At 34.0% G+C, this 21,246-nt stretch overlaps 1 protein-coding gene across 3 annotated transcripts in view; it reads left to right on the forward strand.

The window, feature by feature from the left end:
- Nucleotides 1-21,246, forward strand: part of LOC128388831 (uncharacterized protein DDB_G0288805-like) — a 73,277-nt gene that overhangs the window by 24,924 nt on the left and 27,107 nt on the right. For all 3 annotated transcript variants that reach the window (XM_053348289.1, XM_053348290.1, XM_053348291.1), the window contains one exon: nt 17,387-19,378. In XM_053348289.1, coding sequence (XP_053204264.1) covers nt 17,387-19,378 — 1,992 coding nt within the window. The remainder of the gene's footprint in view (nt 1-17,386; nt 19,379-21,246) is intronic.

Genomic DNA, 21,246 nt, shown 5'->3' on the forward strand with positions numbered 1-21,246 from the left:
ACTTTATGCTTGGATTTGTAAGCAATCATGAAAAATTCATTCATCAATTACAGTTATTATCATCTATCCTATCTAATAAAAGTATCATGTACATGAGATTTAACTTGAATCTTTCTCAATGATGATAGTGTAAGCCAAAGGTAATTTTTGTCCTTCTTTGTATAACTAAACTAGTATCATCATCATCTAGAATGACAAAACCTTAACCTTGACAAGGAAAACATCCCAAGTAATCATCCTGATGATCATGAATCAAAATAAGATTCAGATTGGGAATCTGAGAAAGAGAGAGAGAGAGAGACTTAACCAATTATCCGACCAACTCATTCATTCAGAATGAAAGATCAATACAAATACTCACATGTAATGGTATAAATATAAAGAAGAAAAGAAAAAGATTCTCATTCTCCCTGAGCCTCTTTTTTACTCAACATGCATAACTACATAATCCACCCTCTATCTTCCTCTCTCTCTCTCTCCTTCTTTCTTCCACCCACTCTTATCGTCATCATCATCATTTTTCTCTGGTTTTGTTATACACTATTAGAAGAAGCATAAATAAATCTAATTTGCTGGGAAGAGAAACAAAAACAAAGAAGTTGGAGGAGAAAAAAAATACTAACAGTTGAACAATCGAAGGATAGAATTACTAGTTCCCTGTTTTTCTGATAACAAATTAACTTTCACCAATTGAATTGGTTCACTGAAGATTCTTCAATCTTCATTTCGCCTTACAATTCCATCATCATCGTCACCACCACCACCACGAACCTCAATCCCACTCGTAACAATTTCCCTCCACATCCATATTAACCCAAATGTATATTATTATCATTTAAACAACTTTACTTTATGTGTTTACTTTTACTTGTTTATCTACAATCATAAATAAACTGTTACTTACTCAAATTGACAATTTAGCTTTCAGCTTAATAATAATACTTATCATTACCAAGATTATGATATGATTTAAAGATCATATTAATACACAATCAGATCTTATAATTTACTGATCAACTTTGACACAATTCAATCCATTTGTTTCCAGTAGTATAGTGTCTATTGCCTGTTATGGGCGGAGCTTAAAGTTGTCTGGGGGTGGGTACCTGAAGTGGGGGGGGGGGGAGGGAGGGGGTATCAGAAAAATGCGCAGATTTCAAAAATGACAATTACACATGCGCAATAAGATGCGCTCTATAATATGCGCAGTAATTTAGTTAGAAGTATAAAACAAGATTGCCAACCATGAAATAAATCAGTTCATTCTCATCTCTTGCTTGTGTCGTTTCTCTTTATTTGTGAGCAATAATATGATTGACATAACATTTTCACCAATGTCTGATCTTAGTTATCTCAAAGATGAGGGACAGCGGATAGAAACCTTCTTTGCATCCGAATGGGGGCGTGAGATAGAAAATCGCTTCGAATTAGCGCGTGATGGTTATTACTATACAGGAGTAACTCGACAATGCAAGTGTATTTTTTGTGGACATCTACATTATGCATCTAATGTTCAGGATTTATATTATATTGAACATCGGTTACAATCATCAAATTGTCCCTTCGTGCGAAATCTTGATTGTGGTAATATACCTTACAGGCCAACTGAAACGCCTAACCGTGGAGGTTGGTTTGAAGTAGGTAATCAACACAGTTCAACTCAAAATCAATCTCACATACAAGAGACCTCTATTCAAAACAGTGAACATAGTTCAAGTGAAGGTGAAGACGTAATAGATGATTACCCAAGATCACAGAATGATCGTGAGATCATAGAGGCGGTTAGACATGAAACTCCTACTCGGGGTGCTCGTCGTTACATCAGATCAATAAGACGCAACATCCGAAATCGGCTTATAACTTTTGCTGCATCATGTGAACGTAGAAGATACTTCAAACCAGTTACTCCTGAGCTTAGCTCATTAGTTAAGAGACTATCAACATTTGATGGATGGCCTTCCAACACTATAATTAGTCCAAATGAATTAGCTGAGGCAGGATTCTTCTACACTAAAGTACAAGATCACACAAGATGTTTCAATTGCAACGGTACAATTTCAAATTGGGAGAAGGACGACAATGCTTGGGCGGTTCATGCATATTTCTTTCCAAAATGCTCTTTTCTTTATTTGAAAAGAGGACAGCTTTTTATCGATGGTATAAATTCACCAAAAGCTAAGGTCACACCCTTGCAAGAATTACCAGAAGCATCTGAGGATAAGAATCGATATACATGTAAAATATGTCTTGACAAAGAAATAGGCACAGTTTTTACTCCATGTGATCATGCAATATCATGCACAGAGTGTGCGCCACAACTTGATTCATGTCCTATTTGTAAGACAAATATCGCGAGTATTTTTAGATTGAAATTAATCGATTGAGTTTTTTAATTATAATATAATTTTATTAATAAACTGACTTCATCAAAAGAATTTACAATGTCTGTTTTATTCGTGAACCCTGTGAATATAAGTTTACCTGTATGAAATACAGAGACTTTAGACTTGCCAATTATATAGTAAGCAGCTGGATATATTTCAGGGTTATATTCAAAATCTCCATTCTTTGCTAGATCATTTAAAATAATAGGATAACCCAATGAGCAAGTAGCTACAATATTAACTATTTTCCCTTGAATATTTTCATTTATTTTACCAAGCTTAGAACATAATTCACAAATAGCTTCATCGGCATCTTCCTTTTTCTTATTACCAACCACGTTTACTTTACCATTTCTGAATACAAGCATACAATTTTTTATTCTCTTAATTATGGCTCCATTGAAGCGCTTCGGCCTGTAATCAACGCTGTGGTAAATATTACTCAAATTTGATAAGACAATATCAAACGGCAATGAATAAGTAACTACCATATTTGTTACACGAGGAGATGTTGTACTATTCATGCTTAAAGTAAAAGTGACAGATAATCTTTAATCGTCATAAGTTATACAGGTCACAACTTTATCATTAGCTTTAGTGTCTCTAGAAAACAGCTTCAAGAACGAAACGAAACTCAAATTTTTAGACCTCATTTTAACAAATGATATACAAAACTCTCCACATGTCTTTGACATCGGATGTTGAATACATCTCCCATTCCATAATAATTTACGAGTTCCTATAGCTTTACTTATTTCACAATACATCGGAGGGAGACCAAATGAATCAAAGTATTCACATACAGTAGCGGTGAATCGAATAGCTACCCAATGAGTACCAGGCTCTGATGCTCGATCTGTATTAATGATGATAAATGACGGGTATTCAACTACTGATGGTATTTCGTTTCTTGCAAATACTCCTAAAAAATTATTATAAGATTGCAAAGCCTTTATTATTTCATAACTCCACATTTTTTTTTTTACTTGAAATCAGTCACAGCATTTCGCTCTAGATCAAGTTCAATGATGTTATCAAATTCACAGTAGAGAAGTACAGTTATAGTTTCAGGTAGAGGTTGAGAAAATTTCAATTGTACTCTTAGTGAGCCTCTTTTAATAGGGTTAATATGTCCGGCCATCCCCGGTCCTTGTGATAAGTCAGGAGCAAAGTTGAATGCAAAAATTGTTTTTCCAGTCAAATACTCTTCTCGTGATATGCCAATTGTACTGTCAGTTGAATTCATGTTCATAGCTTGAAATAGTCCCGAATATTCACGGACAAAAAGACCATTAGCAAAGTCAGGCTGATAAGCATTTGTTGGATATTGAACACCATCAACATAACAAGCTACATGTGATACATTAAAGTGTTCGAAGATAAATGGATCCTGTGATTTAATTCCATTAAATGCTGTATTTTTCACCATGAATAAGAATAATCTACGCGGGAGTTGGCCAGTTATGATATTGTCGAGAACAGCATCAAGAGAATTAGCATGTATTGAAGCCTGTCTCAAGTCAACACGTGAAATAGGGTAACAAGCTGGAGCAATAGCTAGGGCTTTCGTGTGTGCATTAAATAGTTGTGGTGTTGCTTTCATTTTGTGAACAAATAAGCACGCATCCTTAATTGTCGTGGTAACATTCTTTAAGCTTCCTCCGAATTGCATATAGAATGATGGATCATGTGTCAGAATTCTTATCTTCATGTCTTTCCCGCCAACTAATGCTTTTCCCTGAAAAGTCATATCCAAGTGTAGTCTACCATAAAGATCTACCTCTTTAGTATTTGTAGATTTAACATCACTAGGCTTGAAGAAACTTCGACGCCTAGCTACATCCTCTATCCAAAAACAAGTAGACAAGTGCGATCTTTTAGCTTCAGTTGAAAATCCTAGTAAATTTTCAATAAAGGCACGATGTGCATAAGTTGAATTTGCCATAGTCACTTCTTTACCGCCAATTTCAAGTTCAATCTGCTTGATCATTGAATGTAGTAGATTGTTTGCTGGTGTAAATGATTCCCAGTCTTGATCTTCCAAATCTTTATTATCTATCTTATGTAGTTTAGCTTGCAATTTGACATAGAAATATGTTTCATGTAAGAGTATATATTCATCTTTAGATGTTGGCACTGAAAACTCGATTATTTTCGTAGAATCAAGAGATGATATCGGTCTGTATTGTACTTCATAGCTTCTTTCTATTGATTTCTGTACAGGGGGTATTGTGAATAAATCTAGTTCAGAAAGAACCGCCTCTTTTGAATATTTGCTTTGGATGGTCATTTCAAGAAATTATAACCTGTGATATACGCTCTTTTAGTCACTTTTCTCCTTTTTATACCTGAACCTGATTGAGTTTTATCATCCGAATGTTTCCTTTTTATAGCTTCTTGTGCTACTTCTTGTACCGTATCAATAATTCTATTTGTTGTTGAAGTTTTAACGTCTTCAAAAATAGCTTTACCAGTGTTAAGTGCCTTATCTCCTAGATAACGTAAAAGTGGTAAGACCTTGCTTGTGAATAGTCTGCTGAAAAAACCACCTCCTCTCTGATACCTTGCTCCTACAAATGATTGAATTGCAGCCCCGTTTCCTGCTTGTTCTAAATAATAGCTTTCCATGCTTTCTTGAAATGTAGTGTTACAGATACTCTTCCGAACTGAAATTGTATTGGATTACCTACATCATCCTTTATATTGATTCTTATTTTGTCAATGAAGTTTGAATTTATAGGAAAGTAATATGGCTTTTGAAAGATTAAATTGATATCCGATCCAAAATCAAACTTATCATCAATTTTAGCTGACCTCAAAAAATTTGATTGTGTATTACCAACAATTGAATGAGACACAATATCACTGTAAACCATTAATGAATGAATACCAGCTTTCATATCAAACAGTCTGATTGGTGATTTACCGCCAGCTTTGATACAATCTGGATCTATCAGAGATGCAAAAGTAATACTTTCATTGTTATTTACAATAAGAGTTTTAGAAAAACCAAGCATATCTTCTAGTTCATCGCCTAAATTTATCAATATTGGTATATCATCGTTGGTATAGCCAAATTTCATCTCTACCTTTTGGCTATGTTTATCTAAAACTAAGCTTGGTAAAACGTATTTGTTTGAATTAAAACTAGCTTGGATTTTCTTATTAATGGCTGATATTAGATCTTCAATATCAGAATACCACCCCGGATCTATCCCTGGTACTTGACCTAAAGTAAAAACGGGATCATAAAGTGAGAAGGTTGACGAATTCTGGACATTATACCAGCTTTTTGTATATGTAAGCTCAGTGAGTGCTACATGGTAATCATCAGATAAGTTTAAGGGTTTAGGAAGGTACGTAATGTAATCGGAGATGGTATTTTTTTCGTATGAGAAGACGTTACTGGGTAAAGTAACATAAAATGAATGAGGCATTGTAGATATTTTATTTATTAAATATTTATTGTACGCTTTATATCATTTTCACTAACATTTCTGCTTGAAAGAAAAGACCCCTTTTTTGACATTTTAGGTGTTGGAAGGATACATCCAAGTGACATGGTTAGTAAAGTTAACCATAACTTCTGATCTCCAGCATCAATGGATAGATTAATAAGTGAAGCAAGTATGACACAGAATAGAGTTAACATTTGCATTGTAAATATGAAAACATCTGGATTTACGCTTGACTGATTGTTGTTATCGCTTTCGATTCGATCCATGAATTGTAACTATTTGGATAACCTATCCATTTAACTAGATATTGAGTTGTTCCTTTATATACCCGCCTTTTTAAAACCTTTTCAATTCGATGCACCTCTGAATGTACATTCTGCAATTCCTCGGTGTAAAATTTTCTATTTTCTATTCTATTTCCATCATAACTCAGTAGTGTGTAAAGAGGTTTATTATTGGTGTTATCTATTGATGAAATTTTATACACATGATCTGTCCAATTAGGATAAAAACCTTTGTCAAATGGCCCTAACTTATATTTCATTCTAACTTCATCTCCAGCTTTTAGTTTTTGATGTTCAGATGATTGAAAATATATTTCACGAAGAGTTTGTTTTCCGTAAAGTTTTTTGAAGACAATATTTGAATTTTCATGATTTACATCTTTAGGGGCCATTCCAATAGATCGGTGTATAGCTGCATTATATCCATCAACCAGTTGCTCCAAAACATCTATATACTTTCTAGTCCCCTTTGAAGTGAAATAGCGGAACATACGGCTCTTAAGAGTTCTATTGAAACGTTCAACAATAGCGCACTTAATGTCAGGATTATTTGAAGTATAGTAACGAATGTTTTTAGATTCAAGAAGCTTTTGTACTCTACTATTGATAAACTCTTTTCCTTTATCTGTTCTCAAAGCGTCTGGAGTTCTTGAGTTAAAAATGGTTTCGAATGCATCATGAATAGATTTCGCACATTTGTTTGGGACTGCACGAGCCCAAGCAAACTTGCTAAAACAATCAATTACCGTGAGAATATATTTTTTACCATTATTTGAACGTGAGTACTCCTGCATTTCTACAAGATCAGCTTCCCATTGTTCGTCAATCTTACTAACTATAATTTTGTTTCTGTTAAACCTTCTCCTAGCTTGTTTGTGTAAAGTATATGTCAATTGGCTTTTCAACCAGTCTTTCACCTGTTTATGTGTTAAGCAGGGAATTTCTTTTCTCGCTAGGCTGAAAAGTTTTTGAGATGACGAAAATGCAGCAGGATTATTCGGCTGGTTGTAAATCCGTGTGAGTATTTCCTTCTGGGATTGACCAATTTCTTCCATGTGATCTTAAGTTATATGATGCTTTGTCACTATTACCTTGCCGTTTAACAGGACTTTTTCGTTTATTCCGTTTCTTTTTTACCGCTTGTTTACCTCCTAGTTTCTTTACATAGTATTCACTATTGTGTTGTATGTTGGTCAAGACGTTAGGTGGATAAATTGGGTCAGGTGGCGAAGAATTTATTGTTGTTTTCATCGCGATGTTAAGTTTTTTCCTTATTTTATCATTGATTATTAAGGCGGGCTCAATTCCACATTTTTTCAATAGAAAGATGAATTCATTTATATTTGGTGGAAGATTACATTGTTTGGTTAGTAAAACTAAAAGAGAATTTATATTACTATCATTTATCACTTCACCATTAAATATGAGTCGGTTATTTGAATCGTAATAATTCTTTAATGCAAATTTCAATGCAATAGAAGTTATTAGTTCTATTTTGTCACATAATCGTTTCTTTGTTACTTTTCCTGAGCCATATAATGGGATTTTTTCTTTAGCATCGCCCATTTGGTATACTTTCTTTATTACCTCCATTTGATAGTAACGAACTAATCAACTGGATCGCAGCTGGTATTATGTAATGTAAGTATCCGCCCGATTGTACTAAATGTTTCCGATTACGTTTTTTATTTTTATCGTGGATGAATTCAATAATGGCTCGCTTATGTCTTCGAAGTTTTGGTTTAACGTCGTCAGGAATGGGGAGGTTTTGGTGAACTACATTCATGACGATTTCATGTATTGCCTTATATATTTTTGCATCCTGTTTGAATTGATCTGAAAGAAAATCTTGTCGTAACTTTTTTCCTTTCAATTTCATGTATAATTGGATGATTGGCAAACACTCACTTAACTCTTTAGAAATCATATCTCATATATTGTTATATTGTGTTTTCTTTCTTTTCGAACTATGTTTGTCTGAACCCTCAAATGATCTGGTGTTCTAGGTGTAAGGTCAATCTTTAAATAGCTGAAAGGTTCTTTTGTTGCATCTTCATAAGCTTTTATTAGTCTTGCGCTCTTCGTAGGATAAATTTGGCGGGCTAAACAATGAATCTGAGACTTATCTCTTGGGTTTTTCATGATCACCAAGTATTGACAATTTAAACTGATTCCTCTCATGTTTTTACCCTGGTGGAAAATGTTTTGAACTATAAATATAACACTGATGTTAAGATGATGACTTCCTTTTGTAAATAAATTCAAAAGCCTATTGTCACTCCCTAATTCACTCATTAAGTCATCGATTACAATTAAATCATAACCAATAAAATCATTTGTGAGTCCCTCATGATACTCAATTATATCATCATTTTGGGTATAACTATCTTGCATTTGACCATGGCACCAGATAACTTTAGGCGGTGATTTCAAATTTGAAAATGTGAACTTATGATTTAAAATAAGTGACTTGACTAGTACAGTCTTTCCACTAGATGTTGGACCTGCAACCATGCAAGTAAAAGGGTGAACAAAAGTAAAATAAGAAGCATTTTCATGTGAATTCATTTTTATTTTATCAAATCAAATACATTGATAGATGAAAAGTTATTTCTTTATATATTTCAGAGTCTCATGGAAAATCACTCTGATTTTTTCTGTTTTTTAATAATTTTACCATCGCCACTAAGATTTTCAACTTTCCAATCTTCTTTCAACTCACATCTCACTTGCATTAATACATATCCAAGCAAGTTTTTACCTGTCCATGTATGAGGTAAATCCGCTCGTTCATCATCATCTGCAAAACCACAAGAAAGCGTTTGATCTTCAGGGTCACAATAAACTAAAATGGAGTTTCCAGTTCCATTGAGAGCTCTTTTTAATTCCCAACAAGCACGAAACTTAGCAAGATAAGGAGTGACCATGTCCTTGAATTCAATTTTGTTTAGATCTTCTTCTTTGGTACATAGATATTCGACTACAGAGCCATACCACTTTTCATCTATTTTGAACTTGTAGGAACCGTCGGTTACACCGAATCGCATATAATCACCAGCTGTAGCGTTTATTTTCACAAATGGAGTAGGCTTACGAACATACTTTTCTTGTTCGTTCGATGATGACGAGCATAATGAATGGGCTAATTTAAACTTTGATAAATCCATTGTAAGTTTTGCTGATTTTTTGTTTTAAATAATCTAAGACTTTGATGTTTACACTACGAGGATAGAGACAATAATGAAAAAATAAAACTCTTACGTCGACTTTTATACTTTGTTAATCTTGATTCATGCGCGTTAGGATCTTTTTCGGACAAGCTGAACCTCTTTTTCTTTCAAACTCCGCCTATTATTCACTCATTTAATAGATATTTTGTACATACTTCACGCCTCTTTTGCCGTGTATTTCTTGTTAACAAAGTTTTACTTGTGTCTAAATTTACAAATTTTTGCGCCTGAAAGTACAGAGTGTTAGCTTAATTAAACAAAGATAAGGCCATTTTAGGAATTTCGCAAGATTTTATTTCAATTATGTATATATAAGCAATTAATCTACATAACCAAATGGGCGTGTATCATTTCCGATAATCCGCCGTTTTTCTGAAACAGCTCGATATATTTTCTCAAAACTTTTAGTTTCTACATTGTGTGTGAATTTGTTTGCAATAATATTACTTTGATCAACAAGTAGTTTCTGTTGATCTCCGCCAATGTATTGATTTGCCATATCAAGAAGTTTTTGTATTGTTATTATGTTCAATGCTTTGGACGTCAATCTTATTCCTTTCACCTTAATTATACTCTTTAGATCACCTGTGTCACTGATTACTTGATAAGCGTAGTTTTTCGGACCCAAAGAAACAAAAAGATTACACTTCCATCCCGGTTCAATTTCATCAGTGAGTTGGCCCAGATAATCTCCACAAGAAATAACAGGATCACCCCTCTTCTCAACGAACACCACTGAGTCAGTATCAAAGTAAAGAACTCTCCCTCGACGATGGTTCTCAATTCGTTGAATCAAACGGAAAAGTTCCCTTCTTGCATATGCTGTTACAAAACTAGCAACCGCAATATTTGTCTTGCCCGGGACAATCTTTTCTTTAGCAGTTTCCACATACCTGTGTTGAACCATTATAACATCATCTGAGGCTTCATGTATCCCCATGACTTCATTATCTTCATCTGATATTATACCCCACAAATCCGCATAGTTACGAACAAACTTTGTCTTTGGCATATTTGCACTCTGAGCGAGCTTGCCCCAAAAACTATTTAGCATCAATTTAGCTATGCTTCGTCGTCCAGGGTTTTTCTCAATAGCTATTGGATCAAGATCTATTCCTTCAGCTGCCTTATATTCTGCTATGTACTTTTCCTTATCGTTATCGTTTTGCACCCAAGAAGGCCAATCACTAGATTCTTGTTTAATCTTCAACCACATCTTAATGTACTCGGAGAATAATGAAGAAGAATGGTGTGAATGTTTGTAATCTAAAACTTGATAAATTTCCAGAATTTTATATCCATAGATAACAGCTTCTTGTAGCTCAATTGTTGTCCAAGTACTCGTCATGGCTCTATCAGTTGTTGAATGATTGCATGATGATTTATTACTTTCATTTGCACACCTCAGGCATAATGGAAACAATAACTTTTTAGATACGCGCATAGGTAACACACCTATGTTAAGTTTTGTAGGTGGTAAAACTTTACATTTGACGAATCCAAAGTAACTGTTGATGTCTTTAAAGTCTTCTTGGATAAGAGTTGGATGACCGAGAGGATACGCATACTCTCTCAACACAAAAGGATACAGAGATGTAAAGTCCAAGTATCGAATGACTTCATCAGGTGAACACTCGTGGAAAAACTTAATGTTATTTGTCCTTCCTCCGTAGAAACTTTCTCTTATGTCTATCGGCCCTGAATACTTTATTCGTTCATAATGGTGAATACGAGTCTTTGCATAATTTTCTCTTATGTCAAAATCATGTTCCCAAGTTTCATGAAGCAGGTAACCTCTGTGCTGATAATATTCTTTTTTAAGTATTACTTTCCTATAAAGTATTTCTACATTTACTTGCTCATCACCAAATGTAACCATTGTCGTTCTATCAGGATAACACACAGTACACCCATGAAAGTAACAACCCCAAAATTCGAAAACTGTTTTACATTCTGGTATAAATCCGTCGGCATAAAATGGGCCTAACCTCCATTCCTTTTTGATATTTTTTCCAAAGGATCTCTGCATAGAATCAAGCCACGCATTAGCTTTGATTGATTGTTTTCTTTCAGAATAACCTGCTATCGGCGTTATACCAAGAGTAAACGGTGGAAGCATGTGTGCTCGGAAGACCTCCATAGCAACTGAAGCGAGAGTAAAACTTCTTGTGATTGGATTCAAACCTGTTATCTTCATGAAAAGTCCAATAAATTTCATTACTGCTGCTTGAAGAATCATCACATCAGAACGACAATAATCTGTTATTTCTTTTTTAAAGTCGAAGATGGGATTATCGGAAACAGTCCGGTTATACCATTCCTCGAACTCAGTCTTTTGGCTTGGTTTGAGAAGTTGTGGTTCGTAAAATTCAATTGAAGGGAATGATCCAATATAATTCTGATTCTCAGGCATATTGAATTTATGTGGGAAGTAACCTTTCTTCATTTCTTTGATGTTAAATGATTTACATAATGACGAAAGGGGCTGCATGAATAGGCTCAATGAATCTATAAATTTAATGTTTTCCATTTGCGAGTACAATATTTTGGAGCCGGACATGATGATGTTTGGTAACAATAAGAATTTTCGTTTGAAGAAATCCTGCATGATGAAATGTCCATCATAACCCCTTTGATTATGTGCAATTACCTTTATTTGAATAGCAGATCGTGAATCCACTTCTGGTGTAGTTCTTGGTAACATTTCATTGTACAAGTAGTCACAGAAATCTTCAACACATCTAACACCATACCAAACATGTTCATCTTTACCACAAACTATACACTCCGGTTGACTTCTCGACAAAGTGCTGTTATCCATACAGTTTGTACACATAGTTTTACTTATCAGAAGATTTGGTTGATGTTGTAAAGTTGTGTTTGTAACTCCATCGTAGCTCACTTGCATTGATTCAATATCATAACAAATAAGAATCCAAGGCTTAGAGTCTTCTTTCTTCATTTGCTGTAGATTTGAAGGTTTGATGTGACAATAGTGGGGACTTGCTCGATATCCAACATCACAAAAGTTGCATTTGTAAATATCACACACATGATCCCCATTTGTTGCATCGAAAGTAACCCAACACTGTTTGCACTTTATAATACGGCCACAAACACCATTTGTGATATGTTGATCATAACATTGTCTTGAGTTGAGATCTACATTACACTCACTGCATGTAATTATTTCATCAAGTTTACAAGACTTAATTGCATGGCACTGTTTACACGAACCCTTGCAAACGTGGCTTATCTTATCGACCTTTAACCAACAGTTGAAACAGAATTCATCACAGTCCATGTACCCTGTCATGGAAGTAATAAGGTTGAAATGCGGTGGCTCACTGTACTCTAAAATGATTTTATTTTGTGTTTCCAGTCCTGCATATAGTTTCAGCTGTGTCCTTTGATCTACAACAATGATCTGATATGTTGGTATTAAAGATTGTATGTCTGATATTTTTTGAATATTTAATGGTCCACTGGCATCAATCGGCATGTCCATAAACAAGTTTGCTGCGAGGGCTGTTAATCGGTTCTTAGACTGTTTCAAATTTTTCCAGTAAACTTTGTTACCCTTCAATATCACTTCATCAACGTAAGCTTTGCCTGCAGCTATTGCCAGATAACCACACTTGTAATCATCATTGATGATTTCGTAAACACTACGTTTTCTTCTTGCTCGTTCAGGTCCTGTTAAAAGTTTTGAAACTCGTGCTTTAGATCCTCCACTTATACACTTAACGATTTGTATTTTAATTTCAAGAACACTGTCATCAAGAAAGTTACCAGCTGATTGAGCAAGAGCATAAGCACGATCTAGAAATTCTTGTGGTTTGAAGTTTTTCTTAAGAAAAGAAACATAGAGTTCCCGATTTTCTTGTGGATTTCGGAAAGTTATGAAAATCCTGTCATTATCGCTTGCATCTTCAATGAGTTGTGAAACAAATCGTTCGTACGCTGTATCAATTGTTTGTGAAAGCCTAGCAATGTCAACTGTGTTAGAAAGATTATTATTCAACCGTGCACGAAGAAGTTTAGTCATAGAGTGGAAAGTATTGTTTGTGCGCCAAGGCTGCTCATCAATAACTTGGAATTCTATTTCTGCTTCATCACTATTAAGTTGGCTCGAATCAGCTCCACATCCTTCTTGTGGTAACATTGATGAAGCCTGTACAGCAACGGTATCCACTGGAGAATCACTTATCGACTCACTGGCCATTGATGAGTTTATGGAGGACATGGTTACATTTGAAGATTGGCTTCTACAGGTTGAGCAAGTAGTGCACGTATCACATGAATTACAAGTGCTGCAAGAAGTATTAGTAGAACAAGTAGAGCAATCTGATGATGTTTGTCTTCTTTGGGACTGTTCTAATGTTGGTGTATGAGTGTTAATTAAATCGGCTATTTGAGACATGTCAAGCATACAAACCTCATGACTTTTTGGCTGTTCATTAACATCTTCATCAGCGTCAACAACTATATTGGTGCACAATCTATCGTCATCTTCACATTCCATGTACTTATCTAACTCGTCTTCAATTGTAGAGAGAGGAATATTTAAGGTTACACTATTGTTTTCATTGTCACAATCTTTCTGTTGGTCAGTTTCAAAATTGGGGAGTAAGTTAACCTCATTGTTGGTTGGTAGAATAAAATTGTAGCACATATCATCGTCACTGTCACAGTTCATTTCATCATCCCACAATATCTCATCAAGTACTTTAAATACACCATCTAAATCATTGTTGGAACCTTGAGAGGTTGTTGGTGAAGGTCGTATTTCCATATTGAAAAGAAAGAGAAATAAATAAAGAAGAATTCCAATAGAAGGGTTAGTTGTCACTTGTTTGGAAGAACACTTTGAACTGAATTACAATAGCTTCATTCTTTTATGTTATACTAGAAGAAGATAAGGGAGCTTGTTTCTTAGTTTCTCTTCATATGAGTCTTCCATCTGCAATACTAATACATCTGTATGAGAGAATTCAGAAGACCATCTGTGTTCCCAAAGGAAAAGAGTTATAACTATCTTCTTTATCTTAGTTCTTTCATTAACCATCTGTGGAAGATAGAAGGAAAGGATTATTGTGACCATCTGTGTTCCCAAAGGAAAAGAGTTATAACTATCTTCTTTATCTTAGTTCTTTCATTAACCATCTGTGGAAGATAGAAGGAAAGGATTATTGTGACCATCTGTGTTCCCAAAGGAAAAGTTATAACTATCTTCTTTATCTTAGTTCTTTTCATTAACCATCTGTGGAAGATAGGAAAGGATTATTGTGACCATCTGTGTTCCCAAAGGAAATGAGTTATACTTATCTTCTTTATCTTAGTTCTTTTCATTAATCATCTGTGGAAGATAGAAGGAAAGGATTATTGTGACCATCTGTGTTCCCAAAGGAAAAGAGTTATAACTATCTTCTTTATCTTAGTTCTTTCATTAACCATCTGTGGAAGATAGAAGGAAAGGATTATTGTGACCATCTGTGTTCCCAAAGGAAATGAGTTATACTTATCTTCTTTATCTTAGTTCTTTTCATTAATCATCTGTGGAAGATAGAAGGAAAGGATTATTGTGACCATCTGTGTTCCCAAAGGAAAAGAGTTATAACTATCTTCTTTATCTTGGTTCATTCATTAGCCATCTGCAGAAGATAAGGATTATTATCGTCTTGAGAGAGATAACTTTTGTTTTATTATGGGAAGGAGATAGGAGAAGGAGATCCATGGAGTGAGTGGATGACAATAGGCGTTACCTTCCGAGTGAGCTATTTTCCACATAAATACCAAGTTTATTTTGTTGAAAATCATCAGTCTTCTTTACTCATTCACTCTTGCTATACAACTCTCTCTATCTCTTTTTAACTTACCTTTTTCCTCTGCTTTTTGCAATGTCTTCAATCCCTCCTTTATCGTCATCTCTTGCCGAGCTCACACTATCACCCTCAACTTTTACTATGATATTTGGTCCATCGGCGTTGCCTGTTGATGTTACTTGTACTCCTCATGTTAATGATGGTGAACGACCTGATCTGCTGGAGCTTGTTTCCTTGAATACATCGTCTAGAGCAGCTCTCTTAGATCCCTATAGCTTGGATGGGTCAGTTCCTCTCGCTGAGGTAGTCAACTTATTGAATGCTCTTCGAGTATCCTTATCAGAGACCAAGGACTGGGCTTCTGCTGCCTCATACCTCGTCCATGCCGTTGATCAGATGGTGGTTCAGTATAAAGAAAAAGACGAGGAAGAACTTGCCCCGAAACCATCAACTGCTGAACAGTATGATGAGACTATCACCATTGGATCAAACTCGACCATTACCCTTGGCTCAAGTGACACTTCGCCTCCAACTGAAACAAGTGAATCCTTTACATCAATCTCGGACCATTCGAGCGACTGGAGTACATTCACTGATGAAAGTGAGATAGAGTACAATACACCATCTCCAACCATACCCACACATTCAACACCAATTGTAAAAACTCCATTCAAAAGACTTCCTTTATTACCGTGTAGGTTATTTGGACCTTCACCAATTCTTATTAAAAAGCGTCCTCATAAAGATTCTTATGAAGTGATTAAATGTAAAAAAGTTCGTCGATGATAATTGTGATTAACAATAAAGAGCTTTTCCTCTCCTTAATATTGTCTATTATTTCTATTTATTTCATTTCTAATATCTTCCTTTTAATTTCATTGATTCGAAATTAGCGCTTATTATATGTGTATACATGTACATAGTGTATATGTAGTTATGTTGTGATTAACAATAAATAGCTTTCCCTTTCCTTAATAACGTCTATTATTTCTATTTATTTCATTTCTAATATCTTCCTTTTAATTTCATTGATTCGAAATTAGCGCTTATTATATGAGTATACATGTACATAGTGTATATAGTACCATTAACTTATATACAAACAAAAAAAATGCAAAATGCTTCTACACTACCTATCTACCCCAAGCGGATTTTATTTGAAGATTTTTTGTTGTTTTGTTTGTTGGTTTTTGTTGGGGTAGACTCGGTAGTGTAGAACACATCTGGTCTTGTTTGTCTTGGGTGGGCGGACCTTGCCTCACTTTGCCACCTTGTTGGTTGATCAGTCCAACTGGAAGGGGCTAGCGAGACGCCAAGAGAGTTGCTGCCTAGAAGTGGACGTGAACCCACGAATCCTTAGTAACCTTGCAGTTGGCCATTCCGCTTGGCTACTAGGAACTAGACAAAAATATAGTCTTAAATATTCATGTCTTTCCTGTTTAGACCACTCTCCCCACTTCAGGTACCCACCCCCAGACAACTTTAAGCTCCGCCCATAACAGGCAATAGACACTACTTACTACTCTTTCTAATTGATTGGAAATTGACAGAAAAAAAATGTTAATATTTCTGCTGGTAAAATAAATCACCAAAGTTATTAATAGTTACGAATCAAAGATTAAGATTAATTGAAACGAATCGATATTAGCAAGTTTTCAATTTTATCCCTTTTAAAAGGATCGAATTTCAATGTTCAGAATTTACTCTTCAATTCCTTATAAATAAGATATTTCCTTTTCTCGATCAACTTAAATCATCTCCATGAAATCTGAATAAAGTTCATGTGTATTTGTATAGACACACACATATAACTCTTACCATGTATCATGTTCATTTAGATAAATCTACATACATATACAATATACATTTAGATATTGATATAAACTTCATTCAATTTACTGAATGATTTTTTTTCCTTTCACGCCAATAATTCAATTCAATGTATTCATGTGGACTCATGAAAACTAATATTTATCAAATGTAAATGTTGATCAATTTTGTGAAGTCAAACTGAGAGGTGAAAGGTTGATATGTATAAGATATTACAGAGCTTGTTATTTAATTGAAAGTTAATTGTGATTAGAAAAACAAAAGGAAATTGTTTACAAAAGTCAATTAATTAAAAAGTAATTGAAAAGTTTTCCTCGATTCTCGAGAAATTAATTCTCAATTTGAATTCTATTTCTTTCAATCTCACTTTTCTAGGTCATCAAAATTCATTAAACTTTCGTTCATTGAATGTTGAGATTAATTCACCTTGGATTAATAATCCTAATCACAATTTCCTGTTAAACAGAGGAAATAATTTCAATTCTAATCATGTTAATTTATTGAGAAATACCCATGGGACTAATGAGATTGTAACAGAATCAAATCACTATCAGGAAACTGATTTATTTCCAAGGCGAGAGATTAACAATTCAAATCGAAACGTTAAAGATGAAATCGAAAGTGATTCTAATCATCAAGTACCATTTATAACCAATAATCTTCACCAGCATCATAATAACAACAATAATAATCTACTATCAACCTTTAATTGTCCCAGTAATCAGTTGATTAGCTCAACATCAAATGGAGTGACAACATTTATCTCTACACAACAACAACAACAACAACAACAACCCACCAACAACCTTTCACTTGGCAATAGTTTAAATGGTGTCGAGTATGTCAAAGGTAAACCTAATGGTGGATTCAAGGTTAATGGTACCTCAGGACCTTATCTAGTTAAGGGAATCATTAAATCATCAAGTGTTGAAGATATTTACACAGCAACAACAATTAGCCAGAAAATTTTAATCTCACCTTTTGATGATGAAATTGTCGTTAATCCAGATAAATTGAATAGTCAAGATAATGATAATGATAAAGTTAATCAGTTGCCTAACTCATCGTCAATCCTAATCCCACCTCTTCCAGTGCCTAGAAAAAGTAAACCAGGTACAACTGATACAATTAAATCAATTGTCCAATATGCCAATCAAGAGATAATTAAGTTACAACGTAAATCATCATCATTAGATGATTGTAATGGAAATGATGATGATGATAATCATCGTTCAGATTTATTATTATTTGATGAGATTGTTACTGAAGATGAGATTGATGATGATCAATTGAAATTACATCAACATTGTAATCAACAGATTAAAACTTTAATTGAATTGATTACCGATGGTTATTTTAATCAAACCTTTAGGGGATCAAATTGGCCAACATCACCTCATGTTAATACAACAGTAAATACCAATGAGATTATCCCACTATCATCATCATCATCATTATCAACAACAACACTAACAACAACATCAACCAATCCCTTTACTCCTTCAATGTCATCTTCAATATCACCAACAACAACAACAACAACACCTTCAAGTTGCCTTAACAATTTAAATGCCTCTAATTGTGCCCAATTAGTAGTTAGTACTAATGAAATTAATCATAACTCCCGTCCAAATGACAAAGTAACAACATTTTCAGCCAGCATTACCACTACGACCCCGACTACTACCTCAACAACAACAACAACAACAACCACATCAACACCTTCAATTACAGCAGCAACAACAACACCAACAATACCAAGTGAATCTGTGATTCAATCAAAGTCTATCTCCTCTGAACTGAATTCACTGAAAACACCATCAGAACCACCGAGTTCATCTTCATCAATTCCCAATGAAAGTAACATTGAATTTCTCAACAAGTGCTTACAAAAAGTTAATTGTTCATCACCAACCCATCAAGATGATAATCATAATCCAAATTACGAAGAGATTAATGAAGAATTGATGAAAGAGATTGAAGCAACTCGACCTTCAATTGAAGTTCTGAGAGAATTTGATTTGTGCTTCTTACCAACGTCCGATGATAAAAGACGCTCAAGTGAACCTAATATATTAAGTGAATCAGCTAATGTTATTAATAATAATTGTTCATCTCAAATTGGACCGGAAATCAGACAAAAATGCAATAAACTTGGTTTATTGGGATCAACAAAGAATCAACAACCTTCATCATCAACAACAACTCATTGGACATCAATTGATGCTTCCGGTGTTATATCAATGTATGATTATGATGCTCTCAAGTTTGATCGTGAGTTCATTGTCAAGGAAGCCTCATTGGGTCTAACCAGCCTTCAGTCCACTTCGTCGGGATCTCAAGTTAAACTAAATGAACTTGACCTTAGTAAGTACATTTCGACCTCAAACTAAATTCCAAAAAAATTACCAATCTCTCTGTGAATCTTGAGTCAAATGAAAGTTTGATTCACTTTTATTTTCTACAATTTCTGGGAATTTGTTGAAATGAGGGAATTTCAAATTTTCGAGTTGTAATATTTTATTCCAATATTCTGAAAGATAAATTTATCTCCTGGATATCTCTCTAGAGTAAAGTTTGTAATATTAACTCTTACCGGTACTAAGTAACTTTCCTGATGCTGATTGATTTTCATTGATCGATTCTTGTGTTTGGTTGATTTTACAACTTTTTACCCACAATTGATTAACATGTCAACATTCATGAGGATTCATGATTGAATTGAAACTTTATCACCATGAATCAAGTTGGTAATCTCATGAATTGAAGACGATAAGTGTATTTACTATAAGAAGATAGTTAATTGAATGTTCAAAAGGGAAAGAGTGAAGATTATAAGAAAAATAAAGAGAATTTTTAACAAGAAGAAAAAAGAAAAACAATTGAGTAAAAATTCTGGTTTTTATCTTCACCAGAATTCATTTCAAATAAGAAATTCATGTTAATGATCAAGAACTTTCTTCTTGTTCACTTCCATGTGTTTGGAAACTGTTTTCCAAACAGTTCCTCCAGGTATTCAGTAGATAACTTAAAGAATGGAATATGAATTTACATCATAAGCTGAGAATTTTTTTCTCTCTCTCACTTTTCTCTCTCATATTCTTTTTTTGAAACTTGTTACTTTCTAACAGCAGATTCGATAGTTCCCTAGGTAACCAGGGTAATCTTGATCTTGGAAACTTTTCTTCAGGTTATTGGTTCGTAAAAGAAACTGAATTGAGTGGAAATCTTTTTTTATTTCTTTATATATATAACGAAAAAAGTTCAAAGGAAAGAAAAAAGATTCATAGATTATCATGAAAATTGTCTTTCTTTTTCCATGTACCTTTCACATGAATTACATTGGAATTGCAAATTTCCAAGTAAACTTTAAACTCTCAACATATTATACACACCAACAGATTATATTGTTTTTTCTGGTGAATATCAATGAATACACCAGCATTCATCGTATCATTTTCATGATAAATTATTTTCTCATTTCATGTTCAAATCTGAATGTTAACCTGATCGATCAAGTTTCACAATTTATATTCACTGGACAACTAATTGTGACTTCTTTTGTGAATCAATTAGCCTTAATCACTACACTCAAGAAGTTGAATTATTTTAATCTCTTTTCTCAGTATGAACTTTTCATCCAATTCACTTTATAATTTGATAATCATTGGATATTCAAACTTATTATTACTATTTCGTTGTCTTTACTCATTCTTGCAATGAGAAAGTATGAACAGTAATTCAATTAGCATGTTCATTCCGATAGAAAGATCAGTATTCTGACTTTGTGATAATAGTAATGAAATGAAACTCATACACTGAACTTTCAGTTAAATGAATAAGATTCAGACTCATGAACATTTGACATTTGCCAGGATTTTTACTTATATTAATTTCACTTTAGTAGCTGATGAAAATTGAAACAAATGATTTCTTATGTTTTAACATGATGAAAGTATAAGATTGTTGTTGAAAGTTCTGATAACTGTTTATCATGAAATTCATCATGAGATTCATTCATATTTCATTCACTGAAAATCATGAAAAATTCATTTGACGTTGATCATCATCATCATCATTATTATGAAAATTTATCCACCAACCAAAACTAGAGATGAGAAAAAAAAATCAAAAGTAACTCTGATCATCTAGAATTCTGATTTCTTCATGAAATATGAGAAAATTTCAGTTCTGATGAATATGAAAATCTCAGAAATTACTGTTACTATCATGCA

This window comes from Panonychus citri, unplaced genomic scaffold, assembly GCF_014898815.1.
Source record: "Panonychus citri isolate SS breed McGregor unplaced genomic scaffold, ASM1489881v1 Contig00103, whole genome shotgun sequence".
Taxonomy (NCBI): domain Eukaryota; kingdom Metazoa; phylum Arthropoda; class Arachnida; order Trombidiformes; family Tetranychidae; genus Panonychus; species Panonychus citri.